The 14432-nt window shown below is 44.1% G+C and overlaps 1 protein-coding gene across 2 annotated transcripts; it reads right to left on the bottom strand.

Moving 5' to 3' along the window:
- Positions 1–66: 66 nt before the first annotated feature.
- Positions 67–11102, bottom strand: plpp1a (phospholipid phosphatase 1a). Of its 2 annotated transcripts, none has more exons than XM_028974669.1 (6): positions 10681–11102; positions 5542–5693; positions 3979–4265; positions 2085–2142; positions 843–1019; positions 67–268 (listed from the first exon to the last, which is right to left on the bottom strand). In XM_028974669.1, exons 1-6 carry the CDS (start codon positions 10736–10738, stop codon positions 149–151), a joined length of 852 nt encoding a protein of 283 aa, XP_028830502.1. In that variant the 5' UTR covers positions 10739–11102; the 3' UTR covers positions 67–148. The 2 variants fall into 2 exon arrangements, with proteins under 2 accessions (XP_028830502.1, XP_028830501.1); XM_028974668.1 differs by lacking the exon at positions 5542–5693 and adding an exon at positions 8322–8476.
- Between the last annotated feature and the right edge of the window lie 3330 nt (positions 11103–14432).

Raw genomic sequence — 14432 nt, forward strand, 5'->3', positions numbered from 1 at the left:
CCCCACAAGGGTCCAGAGCGCAAAAAAGCATTTACATTCACAGGTTGTCAACCTGCAGTGGTCTGACCCCCGTCCTTTTTTTTTTTTCTTTTCTTTTCGCTGAGTGGGTGCATGCTATAATGTTTGTCCACTGGCACAGTGGAGTAGTTTAGTTGGGACTATCATAATGGTTTCCGTTGGTGGGCGTCTCCTGCAGGGTTGTGTGGGGAATCTCTGCTGGTTTTTCTGGCTCAATGTCCTTCTTGAAAAAATCCGACACAAAGAACACCTGTGGCAGTAAAAAAAAAATATATATATATATATATAAATTGTCACATATACTACTGTGTTAAAATTGGATCAGGTCTGGTTCAGTCATTGCAACTAAGGAATCACTGAGGCATTCCCATTGACTATAATTAAACTAACTTCCTTTTGTTAAGACTTTAATCAAAACAAGCCATGCAGGACCTTTAATCCATAATTAAAAAACCAAGACTTTATTGCTTACTTGACCCTTTGAAGTGTGCGTTATAAAACTTATCTTCTAACACTGATTCAGCCTGAATCAAAACCAGATTTTCCTGCAGTGGTGCAGATCAGCTGATGCACTTAGTCTGTGTACCAGGGAGACGTGGAGTAAATACAGAATCAGCATGACCGTGCAGAAATCGGGAGAGCACTCCATTATTGATGACTGCAAGGAGAGTGCATTAGGAAAGATGGGCCAGTGGAAACTAGATTTCATGCCAGAGTCACTCCCTGCACTAAAAAACCATCGTTCTTTCCAAACTATTGTCAAGACCTAAAAAGAAAATCTTAAACATCATTATACTCATTCTTCATACTCCATAAGTGCTCACCACAAGTACAGCCATGAGAGCCCCCTGCAGCAGGCCGGTCAGCACGTCGCTCCAGTGGTGTTTGTAGTCCGAAACGCGGGACAATCCTGTGTACACCGATGCGGCGATCAGGAAGAACTGGATTGTGGGACGCAGGAGTCGGGCCCACTCAGCCTGCAGCCTCGCCTGAACATAAAGCTGGAAAGCAGCACACAGTGTAAGCGAAATGCGCTCCTTGGAATACTGCAGTTCTGCAAGGCATGGGTTACATGACCGCGGAGGCGACTTCACTCGGGTTTTATGGAAAGGCGCCGCAGCCGTTTGCACCGAGGCGTGTATAAGAGGCACCGTCTGGCTCGCTCGCTGCGATGTGGGTGTTTGCTATTCTTGGCCATTGTTCATTTCCTTTGGGTTTGCATTGGGTCTGTGCTGATGCTCGAATGTCAGCTGTTTATGTGCTCTGGCATTTGAATGGCGGTTGCTGCAGGCATGCACATTTCCCTCCCTGAAAGAACAGCCTTCCAGTCTGCATCCAAACAAGAGCATGGATCCATCAGTGCTAATTTGATCGGTCACTTAACCAACTAAGACGTTTTGAACAATTCGAATGATTTTTAAATGAGTGACCTGGGTCACAAGACCAATCAGATATTTTGTACCACAAATCAGTATAAATCAATTTCTAGGATCTGCTACAACTGTTAAGCTTACTATCTCCGTGAAAATGTAGAACGAAGGGTTAATGTCTGAACTTTCTCCTTCCCGTGAGTCCCACCAGCCACGCATGCTGCCTATTGCTTCAGAGCTCATGAGACCATTCTGTTTCCAAAAAGGATATCCTGACTCAGATAACACAGAAGCTCCAGTGTTCGCCTCCACTATCACGAGGAAACGGAACCCCTCCTCCACATGTCTCAGAGACTAAATGGTCTTTATGAAATGTGAACTGCGTATGTACTGCGTTGTGTATAGATGAATTTGACTTTGTCATTATCTCACTATCAATTTTGATGGCAGCCTCCGTACACAAAACTACTGAACTAGACATTTCATTGGAAGTCACGCAGACCATCTGCTAAATGACGAGAAATGAATGTAATTCTCAGTGTTAAGCAGCAAGTGGGACCCAGTTGTCCAGCATCACAATTCAGTTGCTCAGGTCTTCACACCTGTATCTTCCTTACTTCTACACAACGCTGCATCTTCACATGCTGCCTAAGCGCTCCGCCGTAAAACTCTTTTTGAGACATAATGGATACTTACTGCCAAGAATAGCATACAGTACATGGAGAAGGAAGAATGTCCAGAGTAGAAGGAGAGCCTGAAACATACAGAGGACATCAGCATTATGGCACGGAGGAAAATGGCATGAAATAACAGCAGAATGCCCGCTCTCCTTTGACGTTTTTTCCACTAAATATCCTTCATTCCACCACACCCATTTCCGAGTAATAAAGGCCATCCGGAATCACGTTTGTGTTACCCTGTGCTTAGCACTGGCCAGATATGGTGGGGAGCGGCTGGGAATTAAGTTGAAAAGAGGGTGGCCTGCCTTAAACCTGCCTCTGATGCCTTCCTGTTTATTTAAGCTTTGGTCGCACTGGTCTGATACCCCGAACTGCCCAGGGTCACTGAAATAACCCCACCCAAAGTGTTGCCACCGGAGCTACAGCCAACGAATCAAGCCAAAAGTAATATTCATGTGACCAGGGAGCTCTAGACAGAGAAGGAAACCACAAAAAGGCTACAGTAAGTTTTTAAGTGTGTTCACTGTGTGAAATGTCACTATTAATGCACAGCGGCATCTGACATCAGCCCACACATACTTTACAGTGATCATATTAACCAGAACAAACGTGTTTACAAGCCATGGGTGTGTCTTCGCAAAACCTCTTTAGCAGTGACGACAAACTTAGTTCTACCTTTTTTATTTTTAAATAAAATTGTTCCATGACTGTTAATAATGATGCTATGGAATTTCCAATCTACAGGTTTGTCTGATGGCCACATTTAACATATATCAGCCAGAAGACCCTTGTACACCCTACCCAGACCTTGAGAGAACCTCTTAAAAGCAGAGAATGAGTTTCAAGGGAACGAGTAGTAGACTGTTGGTGCCCAGCACACACCCTCTCTGCCAAAAAGGTTACCCTGAGTTATTTTGGGGTGTCTCATCTGATCTATTAATGGCCTCATCTCCAAGGGAGACAAAACAAAGTCTGGGCCATGTCTAGGGAGGCTGCTGTCCAGGAGGACCACACCTACAGTAAATATTAAAAGTCTGGGATACCTAGATCTTACCATCGAGACACTCAAACACACACCCAATCCTTGAGTCTTGAGCACTTAAACACCATACCATCATATGTGAGTGACCACTGGAGCTGTATGATTATAACCATTAGGCCATGTAGCTGGAAAGTGTATGTTATCACACCGCAGCTGATGAACTGCTCTGGAAAAAAAAAAAAAACCTGTCCTGTAATTTAGTAGACTGCAGTTTTTAAGGAGACGGTCCCCTGTTCGCTTAGTAACATCAGGAGACGCACCTATGAAACATTACATCGAGTCAGGGTCCACAGGAAAATTCAGACAGCTACATTCAGGAGGGTGAGTGACAGAAACTGAACCCAAGCGGAGTGACAGTGAGAGAACTAAGCCTAACGTGACAACTCCTCACAATTTCACAGTAGGCAAGCACAAGCCTACTTCTTTATTGGGCTGCAAGTGTTTGACGAAGACCCCAAATGCTTCCTTATTATTTCAGAGACGTGTGAGACTCTAAGGGGAGACTATTTTAAACAAAAGAACAAAGCATACCTGAAGGCCCAAAAAAAAAAAAAAAAAAAACTCTCCCAGCTTGATTCAACCACAGTGAAACTTTCTCATAACCAACCAACCACATTATGATCTAGGACAACCATTAGAGAACGTACTAGAACTGACAGGAAGGCCCCTGTGTGTTTTCTGTTCGTTTTAAAAGGTGCTGTGCATGGCCAAGATCACATCAAATCACAAGTGGGTCTTGTGACTGAATGTATGTGAACAAGAAAATGTTCTCTATAGCCAACAAGCGAGCTAGCTTTTTCTTGGTAAATTTTGTCTGCTTTTGAGAACCAAGAGCACCTTTGAGATGATGATGATGATGATGACCAACCTGCCTTCGTTGACCAAGGTCTTGTCCTCGCCGAGGCAGGTGAAGTTCTCGATGTAGGCACCACCCGAGCAGTTGATCGACTTCCAGTCAGGCTTGCACACGTCCAGGAAGTGAGGCCGCAGGCGGCCGATGGAGTACTTGGCGATATCGGTGAGTGACTGGCTCATGGCGGCACCAAATATGAAGGTGCCCACCGCCTTGTAGATGCAGGCCACATAACTGTTGCCGAAAGAGGACTTGGATTTGATGCGCTTTAGATAGACTGAAAGGCACTCCCCAAAGACCATCTGTTGGTGGGAGGGGAGGAGACAGAGACCTCAGGGAAAGGACATTTGGAGTATGTAATAGCAACTTATAGTGAATATGTGAGCTGTTATTAGTAATCTGATTTATATGTATATATTATAATATTGTTACAACCTAAAAAGCCTGAAGAGGATGTCCACATTTCTATTTTTTAAAATTATGATGAAAATAATGGCCATAGCTACAGTCACACTTCACAATGAAGCCATCACCAGACCTATTTAGCTTTACATCACACACTTTTCAAAGAATCTCAAACTATTATCCTGGAGCAAATACAACACGTTGTACCAGACTTGTACATCATGTTGCTGAATCGACAAACTGCATCACTGAAATGAAAGAAAGGGACAATGAAAAAGGGAATTCAGGGCAACGCTGCAATTTGGGGTGCTGCACTTTTTGGCCATGGACACAAATAAAGGGTTTTCTCCTGTGAGGGCACCGAGAAGTGCTCACACTTGAAACTGACACCAGTGGAAACAGAACGTGGCTGTTAATGGGCACTTCTAGTTCCGACGTGTGCAAGTTGGTGTTAGTTAGAGCTTAGCATGGTGTGAAACGTAACACTGTGAGGAAGGCATGACTCACATTTGCCAGTATGGCGGTGTTTGTTCATGCTCTGCTTTCCACCCGAGCAAGACTCATTTCATTTATAGGATTTCTCAGCTAAAAAGCTGAGCTATATCCACCTTTAATAGAAATGTATTTATATTGTTTTCAATAATTAACCTGTATTTTATTACTTATTTCTGAAGCAACTTTATTCCTTAATTAATAATAAATTAATAATAATAATAATAATCATGCATACAAAAAAAAAAAACATGAATAGTAATCTCTACAATTCATCACCTATTCAAAGATAACAGTTGGTGAGAATGAATCATACTTCAATCACAACAGAGTTATCAAAGGTTTACTTTGCACCTTCCATAGATTCTGAAATTATGAATGATTTCATAATCACTCACTTTTAGTGTGACAGAGAAGGTTCAATGGTCAAGGTCAAGGGATGTCAAAAATTCAACTGTACAAATGCTTTGTCTGTAGAGTCAACATCATCACTTTGTTTTTTTGTGGATGCATTTCCTACATTGTTTTTCCTACTGTGTTTTGACCATGATGTCACTTAGGGTGAAAATACCAAAAACACAGCACCCCAGACACAGAGCATGAGACGGGTTAGAAGCAAAGTGGAGGGTTAGGAGAGGGTCAGGACTGATGATTGGCTACTGAGCAAACGGTTTCACTTACAGAAAACACGGTGAGGGGAATCATTACTCCACCCAGTAACTGATAGGAAATGGTGTCTTCTTTTAGAGGGTACTTGATTGAATCATCGTTACAGAAAAATCCTCGTTTGAATGGTTTGTGTTGGATTGTGAGAATTGCGAATGGGAGTCCCACTACCAAAAAGCAAATGACAAAGAAAGAGAGAGAGAGACAAAAAACAAAAAAAAACAGGGATGGGTTAAAAGAAGTCCAGATTGCCCCCAGCCCCCATCCCACTATACAATTGTCATCGTTCCCATTATTGGAGGGTCACTCTGATTGCTGGCTGACCGTGCCCATTCCGCTGCCCATTCTGAAAAAGGAACGGGAACTGTGGAGACAACAGGTTCCAACAGGAACCATAGCTGGAACGTTGCTAGTGAAGCAGTGGGGGAAACAGCCCCTAGCGATTCAGCTCACGGCGCTGATTTGACTGCAGTGAAAGCACACATACAGAGAGGAGACCTCCGAACACGGGAACGAGACAAACCACAACTGTTAATACACCAAGTCTAGTACGGCTGGACCACAGACATACGAGGGAAAAATGGAAGCAATGGAGACACTGAGCTGTTTAAAATGGAAGAAATAGGGGAAAAAAAAAAAAAAAAAAAAAAAAAAAAAAAAACACCACACATAAAGAATGTTAATAACACGGCATTTACACCCAGGTTCAAGTGTGCGAGTTCTTTGCACCATCTTTCCACTGGGCTTGCTCTTTTTCTGATTTTTAACTCTGCCTTAATTACTCTGTTTTGTTTCCATGGTGGGTTTTGAGGTTGGCATTGCATGCAGGGTTGGCGAATAACACAGCTCGCGGGACCAAAAAGACACTTGAGAAAGATACTTGGTTTGAGTTCGCTCCTGTGTGTGAGAGAAATACACTGCTCTAGTCAGTTTAACACATGCTAAATATATATATACCCCCCCTCTCCCTCATAAACACTACGATTCTGAGACGTGGAGCTGGTTATTTACTCACTGACACTCCGGTATGGGGGGCGGGGATAAGCTATGGGGCATCACCAAAATAAACACAGACTGTAACCTGTATGTACCGAGTCAGAGACTCCCAGTAACGTCCACCTCTTTTTCCACCAATGTGATGTGACTGGACATCAGCACCGCTAATGGCGATGCCTTTTTGGACCTTCCTTGGTGAAAACTGCATTGTCAGGCAATACCTTAAATTCAGCAAAACTCCAGTGTGTAAAGCACCACACAAGTAACTCACATTACAGCAAAAACCACTACATGTCATTGGCTGGCACGCGATGTCAGGAGGGTGGTTCGTGACTGATGATCCCGGAGTGACGAAATCATGTTTTCATCACATTGTTGGCTCAGAAGTATGTAGCAAAATGAGTCACTGCGCGCGTGCACACACACACACACACACACACAGAGCTCTGTTCACACGGGCGTCTATAAATGAAAGGTTGTGAAAAGTGCAGACTTCTTCACTATGCACGAGCACACAAGGTATAAGCCCCGGCAGTTTCAGAAACGGAGTCGGAGCGCAGTGTCAGCTCAGGCCAAGGCAGTCCGTTCCAAAAAAGTATTCCAGCAATTTGAAGGGATGTAGTTCTGCGAGCGGAAAAAAGAAACCACACTCACACGCCAGTTCGTACAGCATGTCAGCCTTACTATTGGGCTTGAGGGTGGTGTCTGCATCTTACATTTCACATGGTTGATTAACTTGGTGTGAGAAAGTCCAAACTTTTTCCCCAAGAAAAGGAATTAATCAAGTGGCCAGGGGTTATTGACCCTGAACCCTTAGCCAACGGTTAAATGGCATTAGCAATGCCAAGTTGCGCAGCTACACTGATGAACCAACTGCTGATGAAAAACAAACGGTCATCTTCCAGAAACTTTGCTTGGAAGGAAATGATCTGCAGTGCGGTACGATCATTGGACATCCTCTTCTAAGCTGAGGTCTGACAAGCACCATGAATAGCCACTGAGGTTTGGGATTTTTGAAAAACTTGAAGTTTGTTTGAACTTATTGCAGTTCAGAGAACAGATTCATACATACTGACACCAAGCAGGAAAGTTATAGAAGCTGTTCAGCTGAATCAGCTGTACACAGATAAGAATGCCCTGGACCAAAGTTCAAAACCTGATGTTGCATGATGGGTAATTACGGAGATCACTCCACTTGCTCCATCGCACATGTATTCATCGGTGAACGTCAAGGCTACGGACCAAAATGAATCCATGATTGCAGACAGACGTTCTGCTGGTGCTCAGTATATACAAAGCCCCAGATGTGTGGCTTTTGAAGTGGGCTTGTCAGTGGAGAGCCTGAGCATGTGTGGGTGATTCTCATTAAAGTGGTTACAGCCTCGCAGAAGAAAATTTAAAAGATCAGCACACTGTCGCTGAGCCGTGTTCCAGGTGGGCTCGAAATGAGGATTTTTCCAACCTCAAATTCGGAAATTTAGAACGCCCATGAAGTCGCAGTTCCCACCCTGAAAGTTGGATCAACCCAGACCTCAATCAGTATGGCTGATAAAGAAGGCTGTAAAAAAAAATGGTTTATTCACACTTTGGCATTATGTCCCACTTCTATCTGTGGACGTTCTCCTACGGCAAAGTAACACATTGCATTGGTATAGATCCTTTTCTGACTTTTTGTGTGTAGTGCAATTTCCAGATCCAGTTTCCAACATTCAAGGGAAATCGAACATTATCAGACTGTTGAGACTGTAACCACTTTGCTGAGAATGTTGGTGCCACTGCTGGTAATCGGCGTTACTTACACAACTAATTGGCAGTGTAAAGCCCACCGTGTAGAGCACAGCAGAGGTAACTGTGCTGGAGTGGAAGGGGTAGCCGATGGTCTCATCGTTACAGAAAAAGCCCCTCTGATAGGGCCTGATTTTACCCAGGTTAAAAGCTGCCAATGGGAGACCAGCTGAGGATGGAAAGATGGTTAGAATAAACTTTAGCACCTGAACAATGGACTCAGAAGCCAGTCAGTCAGAGGTGAGATTGTTGTTTGGATCTCCCTCTGCAAAGACTGACTTGCAGAGTGCATTATTGCTGACCTCTGGCCAATGAAAAGAAGGTTTAACCTTCTGACTCTGCCTGAGGCCATGTCTATACAGAGCAAATATACACATCAGGCCCCGTCTGTGGAACAGCAGGCTGATTCTGCACTCTGTTATATGTACAGCTTCACTTGTACAGAATTGTTCTATTCATTGAGACAATTCGATTCATGATCAATATTAATAACAATACTTATACATGAGACTGACTTTTCTGAGGTTAAATGTTAAATGTGACTGCATGGACAACATTTAGTCCAGTCTACAAGTAGATCAGCACACATTTACAACATAATAATCAACTTGCTGATGTCCACTGAGACTGAATGGAAATTTGTACATGAGCACACGCATTGGCCATTTCAGATTACTTTTACCAGCCCAACAAATTGGTCATCCACCAAATGCAAGACCACACGTATCGGACACGGCTGCTGTCCGAACAGAGTGCAGGATCACAGGCCGTGTTGGCAGCACAGACTGCGGCTGTCATCATCAGCTAAGAGCGGCAGCAGTCACCCAGCACCTTACCTGCACGTTGACACACTTCCTCTATGTACAAATAAAGCTTTGCTCATACATGAATCACCATCTTCCTCTTGCTAAACTCTTATAGCTTGTCTTATATTTTGGTTGACACTTGGGGCTGAGACTGTGAGGTCTAAACACAGGTTTAGCAGACAGGCTATTCTTTAAGGTCCACACCCTGGAAGCTCTGAAACGCACAACACAACTGTCCCTTGGTCTTACGCACTACTCCCTTTGTTGCGTTTAGAAAAAAGGAGGTGAAAGATGAGATGATCCTTTATTAGTCCCACAAGGGGGGACTTTACAGCTATAAGAGAGAGTAAGATTCCTTTTTAGGAATATACTAACCGATAATGGAATTTGACGGGACAACGTCCAGCTTTAAATCACGCGTCTGAGTTCTGCGGGCTCAGCCCTTTGTTGCAGGAAGACCAACACAGACTTCCATTCGCTTTTCCTGGTGCCAGACTGTGGGTGGATGTGTCACACAGGCCACACACATGCACTCACGAACAACAGGACACGTAGACACACGTCAGGCCAGCGCGTTGGCGCGGGACAAGATAATACGATGGTCCAACTGATGTCCCCTATGCTCAAAGTCGGCATTGCGATCTCCGTTCTGGTAAGCCTGGGCCTGCAGTGTCAGCTGTGCCTCCCAGTTAAGCCCCTGTGGCCGGGCCACGCTATCAAAACCGTCCCTGGAGTGTGCGGCTCCGGATAAACCAACCCTGCGAATCCTTATCTTATATTCAAACCGACTGGAGCCTTTTGGTCTGCATGCACCATTAACGTCCAATTGTCAAAGCGCCCAGTAAACACTCACTAACACAGACACACACACGCGACATTTACATTAGACTGCCTTCCTGCAGGCAAGATTTGTGAAGTAGACTATATACAGCAGGTTGCCTTCTCACGCAAGAGCTCGAAAAGCCTGCTGGTTGGGTTATTTTCCTCCTTTTAGCGGTGACAGATCATTATTTTGGCATCATCTTCGTTTCCCTATTCCATTTGAAGCGTAAAATACGCTGAGCTAAATGCAGGAGCGTGAGCTGGTTTCAAGTTCCGTGTGGCTGTGCGCATCCTCACATAAAAAAGCAGCCTCAGAAACGGCGTTGTTTCTACATCGCACGATCGATCCGGGCAAATTTAACGATATAATCAATTAAGCAGTAAAAGAGGCCTAGAACTTGACAGGTAAACGACTTGATCCAACGTGACTCGTTGTGCCAGGGCTGCTCATAATGGGATTAGACTCCTCCGGCGGCCATGGAAAATGGAATTATGACAACCGGGGCTCACAGCATTCAGCACAAGCAGAACCAGACGCGGCGACATCGTGCGTGTTTTCTCTGTCACGCACAAACATGCACATAATGTAGATTTTTTTAAAAAATCTATTTTGACAGCTCGGAGGGGGGTGGTGGTCATATTGCCACTGACTGCTTGTTGAATTGTTATTTTACGTCATCGCGAGTGGCCGAGAGTCTGGACGCGACGCGAGCCGCTCCCTGTGGGGGAAAACGGGCGGACCTACCGAGCACTAAACAGGCGACGTCCAGCAGGATGAAGGGAAGCCCCCGCGTCTCGAACATCCTCGGCGACTTCTTTATCTGCCGCACGCCAAAAACACTCGGCGACTCCGCCAATGTCCTTCAGTAAAGAAACGTTTCAGGCGCGGGCCAGCCGTCCTTACTGGCATTAAAACAAACCACTCGGACAAAGACACACGACACTTAGAAAAACGCGCAGCCTAATTGCGGGAATGAAGTGTCCGACGTGAAGCGGGAGGATGGCTGTCATGCGCGGCCCGCTGTTAAGCCGCCGGCACGGCGTAGGGAAGCGTGCGGGACGCGGAACGCGAGTCTGTGGGGTTGGGGTCTCATCTGTCATCGGCCGGGGCGACTCCGGACTCCGGCGGTGGATCCTGAAGCTCGACTGACGGTGGACGGGGTCACAGATGGATGACATGGTGGCTGCTGGGGAAGCTCAGCCTATCGGCTGCCGCGCAGCGGCCTACGTCATCGTTTCGCCACGTCCCTCCGCCCCGCCCACCAGCCTGCTGCGACTCTCGAGGGCAAAATAAAGTCCGATTTCAGCACTGACATTTCACGAAATCTTTTTTTATTGTGTCACGTAAGCAAGGTGCAATTGAATTTAATATTGACACAATTCCTGTTAAAGATTGTTAATTTATTGTTAATTATAAAGATTGTTAAGGATCCTTCTGACCTCTCTGCTGAAGTCGGGATAACTCATGTCCATCTCTTGACAACTAGTCATCATTTGCACTTTGTTCCACTTTTTCAAATTTTTTTTTTTTGCACAAATTTTTTTGACCAATGAAAACGGAACTGAAAATGGAAAATTTTGGAGCACACTCACTTCGACACAAATTTAATTATTACACGCCACTATCGATTATAGATAAATATATTCTGAACTAAATGTAGTTCTGAACGCTCGTTAACACTCAAGTATGCACAGTATTCACAGAGTAAGTAAAGGCTGCCATCTACTGCCTGAAGTCAAAACAGAATTTTACATCTGTCATTCATCCATCTATTAATTTTCTGAAGATTTCCCATTACAAACTACTGCAGGTTGCAATCGATCTGTGGTTAAAGTTGTGCCATAACACTGACAGGTGTTGGGGCAGGGGTGGTAAAGAAACGGACCCCTTATCGGAAGGTTGCTGGTGCCACTGAGGTGCCACTGAGCAAGGCACCGTCCCCACACACTGCTCCCCAGGCGCCTGTCATGGCTGCCCACTGCTCACTAAGGGTGGTGGATAGAAGCAGAGGACACGTTTCGTTATGTCACCGTGTGCTTCACTTTCACTTACTAGCAAGGTCCTAGTAAAGGTTTACTCTGCTGGAGAATCAGGCAGGATGAACAGTCACTGTAAAACTACTTCAAGAAAAGTTTAAAGTACTTTTAATGTAAGAAAGTACCCTGGGACATCCTACTAAAATTTAGCACCATGTGCTGTGCTTGCTGTGGTTCACAATGACAACCCCCACTTACTACCCAAAGCAAGACACTCCAGGGGGACTGGCCCTCCAGTCGTAAATGTAAATGCTGTAAATGTAAATATAATACAACCAAGACTGGGGTGATTTATCAATGGCTTACCAAGCCCAACCCCCTACACTTATTTATACCACAGGACTCCCTATTTTAAATAGTTTTGGTGACATCTTTTAAGTATTTGGACAGCATACTTTCAGAGACTGCCAACATCCATCCAGAAATTAACAACAATTTAAAAGAAGCTTCTGCAGGATTTTCTACTGGATTTCGTACATAACTCCACATGTGTTCATTAATAGTTTTGATGCCTTCAGTGAGAATCTACCAATGGGGCAGTGGTGGCCTAGCGGTTAAGGAAGTGGCCCCCTAATCAGAAGGTTGCTGGTTCGAATCCCGATCTGCCAAGGTGCCACTGAGCAAAGCACCGTCCCCACACACTGCTCCCCGGGCGCCTGTCATGGCTGCCCACTGCTCACTCAGGGTGATGGGTTAAATGCAGAGGACAAATTTCACTGTGTGCACTGTGTGCTGTGCTGCTGTGTATCACATGTGACAATCACTTCACTTTCACAATGTAAATGGTCGTGAAAATAAAGAAAAAAGAGAAGGTGTGTCCAAACGTTTGGCCTGTACTGTATAACAATCTGCCCCAATGGTGTGAACAGCTGGAATTGGAGAACAGTACAAAATGAGATTTGAAAAATATTTCAAAGCCATCAGAGAGTACACCATCAATGAGGAAAAATATCATCATGAAATATGATGGACTATCATAACACAAGAGTGTTTTCCCAGTTATGGGGCCCATACAAGGGTTGTTCCTACAATGTGCTCCTAATTTCTTGGTACGGTCTTCAGAATCCTTGTCTGATCGTCAAAATTCCTAAATAATATCATGTACAGGCTGCAGATCACTACAGTTTTATTGGACACAGCAAAGAAAACACTGGAATAACACAGAAAGCACTTGCTGAAGGAGCTACATGGTGCTGTTAGTGTTAGTTAGTGACATGGCCTCACACCTCCCAAGGTCCAAGCTCCCATATAGGCAAATGCTAAGGGCGCAATCCATACAGGGGGCGCCACAAAAAAAGTGTTTTGTAAAAATATTTACCATCAAAAGAGCAAGCCCACATGAATTAGCAAAGCCTATTAAGTAATAGAAATAATAATAATGATACTTAATTTTCCACAGCGGTTGCCACATCCAACAGGGCCAATAATCACCAGGTTCATGATGGGTTTTTAAAGGTAAAGCCATAAAAACTGCACTTTGTTGCAAAAAAAACAGCGTAAGGTTGCAGGGTTACACATGCGTGATAAAACGATCTGTGGCTAAAGTTTGCCATAACACTGACAGGCAGAAGTGGGACAAAGTCATTGCTTTTCAAGTCACAAGTCAAGTGCCAAGTCAAGACAGGCAAGTGTCGAGTCAAGTCCAAAGTCAAGACTGAAAAGTCTCAAGTCAAGTCCTAAGTCCTGCAGTTTGAGTTTCGAGTCCTTTCAAGTCTTTTCAACCGCAGAATAATAATATATTTTTTCACCGATCGTGTATGCTTTTAAAATCTATTTTTTTATTAAAACAACTGCAATTGAAACTGCAGAAATAAATAGTGCTGACATTGCACTATTAACTTCATTTTTAACATTTAACTCATATTTTTTAAGAATATTCTTTATTGTAAACCACTGCTTTACAGAATAAATGCATCAGAAAAAACAAGTGCAACTGTAACTAGAAGCCAAAATTCCAGGGGAAATTTTGATGGGTCTGTCCGGGCATTGGTCACAGCTGCGGGCATGTAATTTGTAAAATGGGAATTCTTTAATGTGGTACTGCAGTATCACTTCAAAGAAGTTTTTTTTTACAAATGCTACCAATGCTAAAACTAGCGATCAATACATTCCAATGGGAAATTACCCTGTTTCAGCGTTAATAGCTCGGCCAGGCCCAGTCCGATCGCTTATAAAAGTAATAGCACACCTCACGCAACAAAGCTCTAATTTTTGATATATAACACGCGGGTGTGCGTGCTTCGGTACGACCCGCATTAATTGCCGAAAAAAGGCTGAAATAATAAATAATAAATAAATAAAATTTTTTCGCCCATTTATACTTTTTTGTTTTCCCAAATTTGTGCATGATCCGTAAGTCCGACCGAGGTAAACCATACGTCAAATCGTCGGCCTTGGCGAGATCTACGAGACGACATCAATATCTTCTTTGTATGTCAAACCGTCTGGACGCAAACTCCA

The sequence above is a fragment of the Denticeps clupeoides genome, chromosome 3 (genome assembly GCF_900700375.1).
Source record: "Denticeps clupeoides chromosome 3, fDenClu1.1, whole genome shotgun sequence".
NCBI lineage: Eukaryota > Metazoa > Chordata > Actinopteri > Clupeiformes > Denticipitidae > Denticeps > Denticeps clupeoides.

What these genes read in the sequence shown, in the direction of transcription:
- plpp1a (XM_028974668.1), bottom strand. Translation starts at nt 10,738, where the DNA reads ATGTTCGAGACGCGGGGGCTTCCCTTCATCCTGCTGGACGTCGCCTGT. An exon ending in CGTCGCCTGTTTAGTGCTCG is followed by an intron (nt 8,477 to 10,680) that starts GTAGGTCCGCCC and finishes TTCCATCCTCAG; the next exon opens with CTGGTCTCCCATTGGCAGCT. An exon ending in TTACACTGCCAATTAGTTGT is followed by an intron (nt 4,266 to 8,321) that starts GTAAGTAACGCC and finishes TCCCACCAACAG; the next exon opens with ATGGTCTTTGGGGAGTGCCT.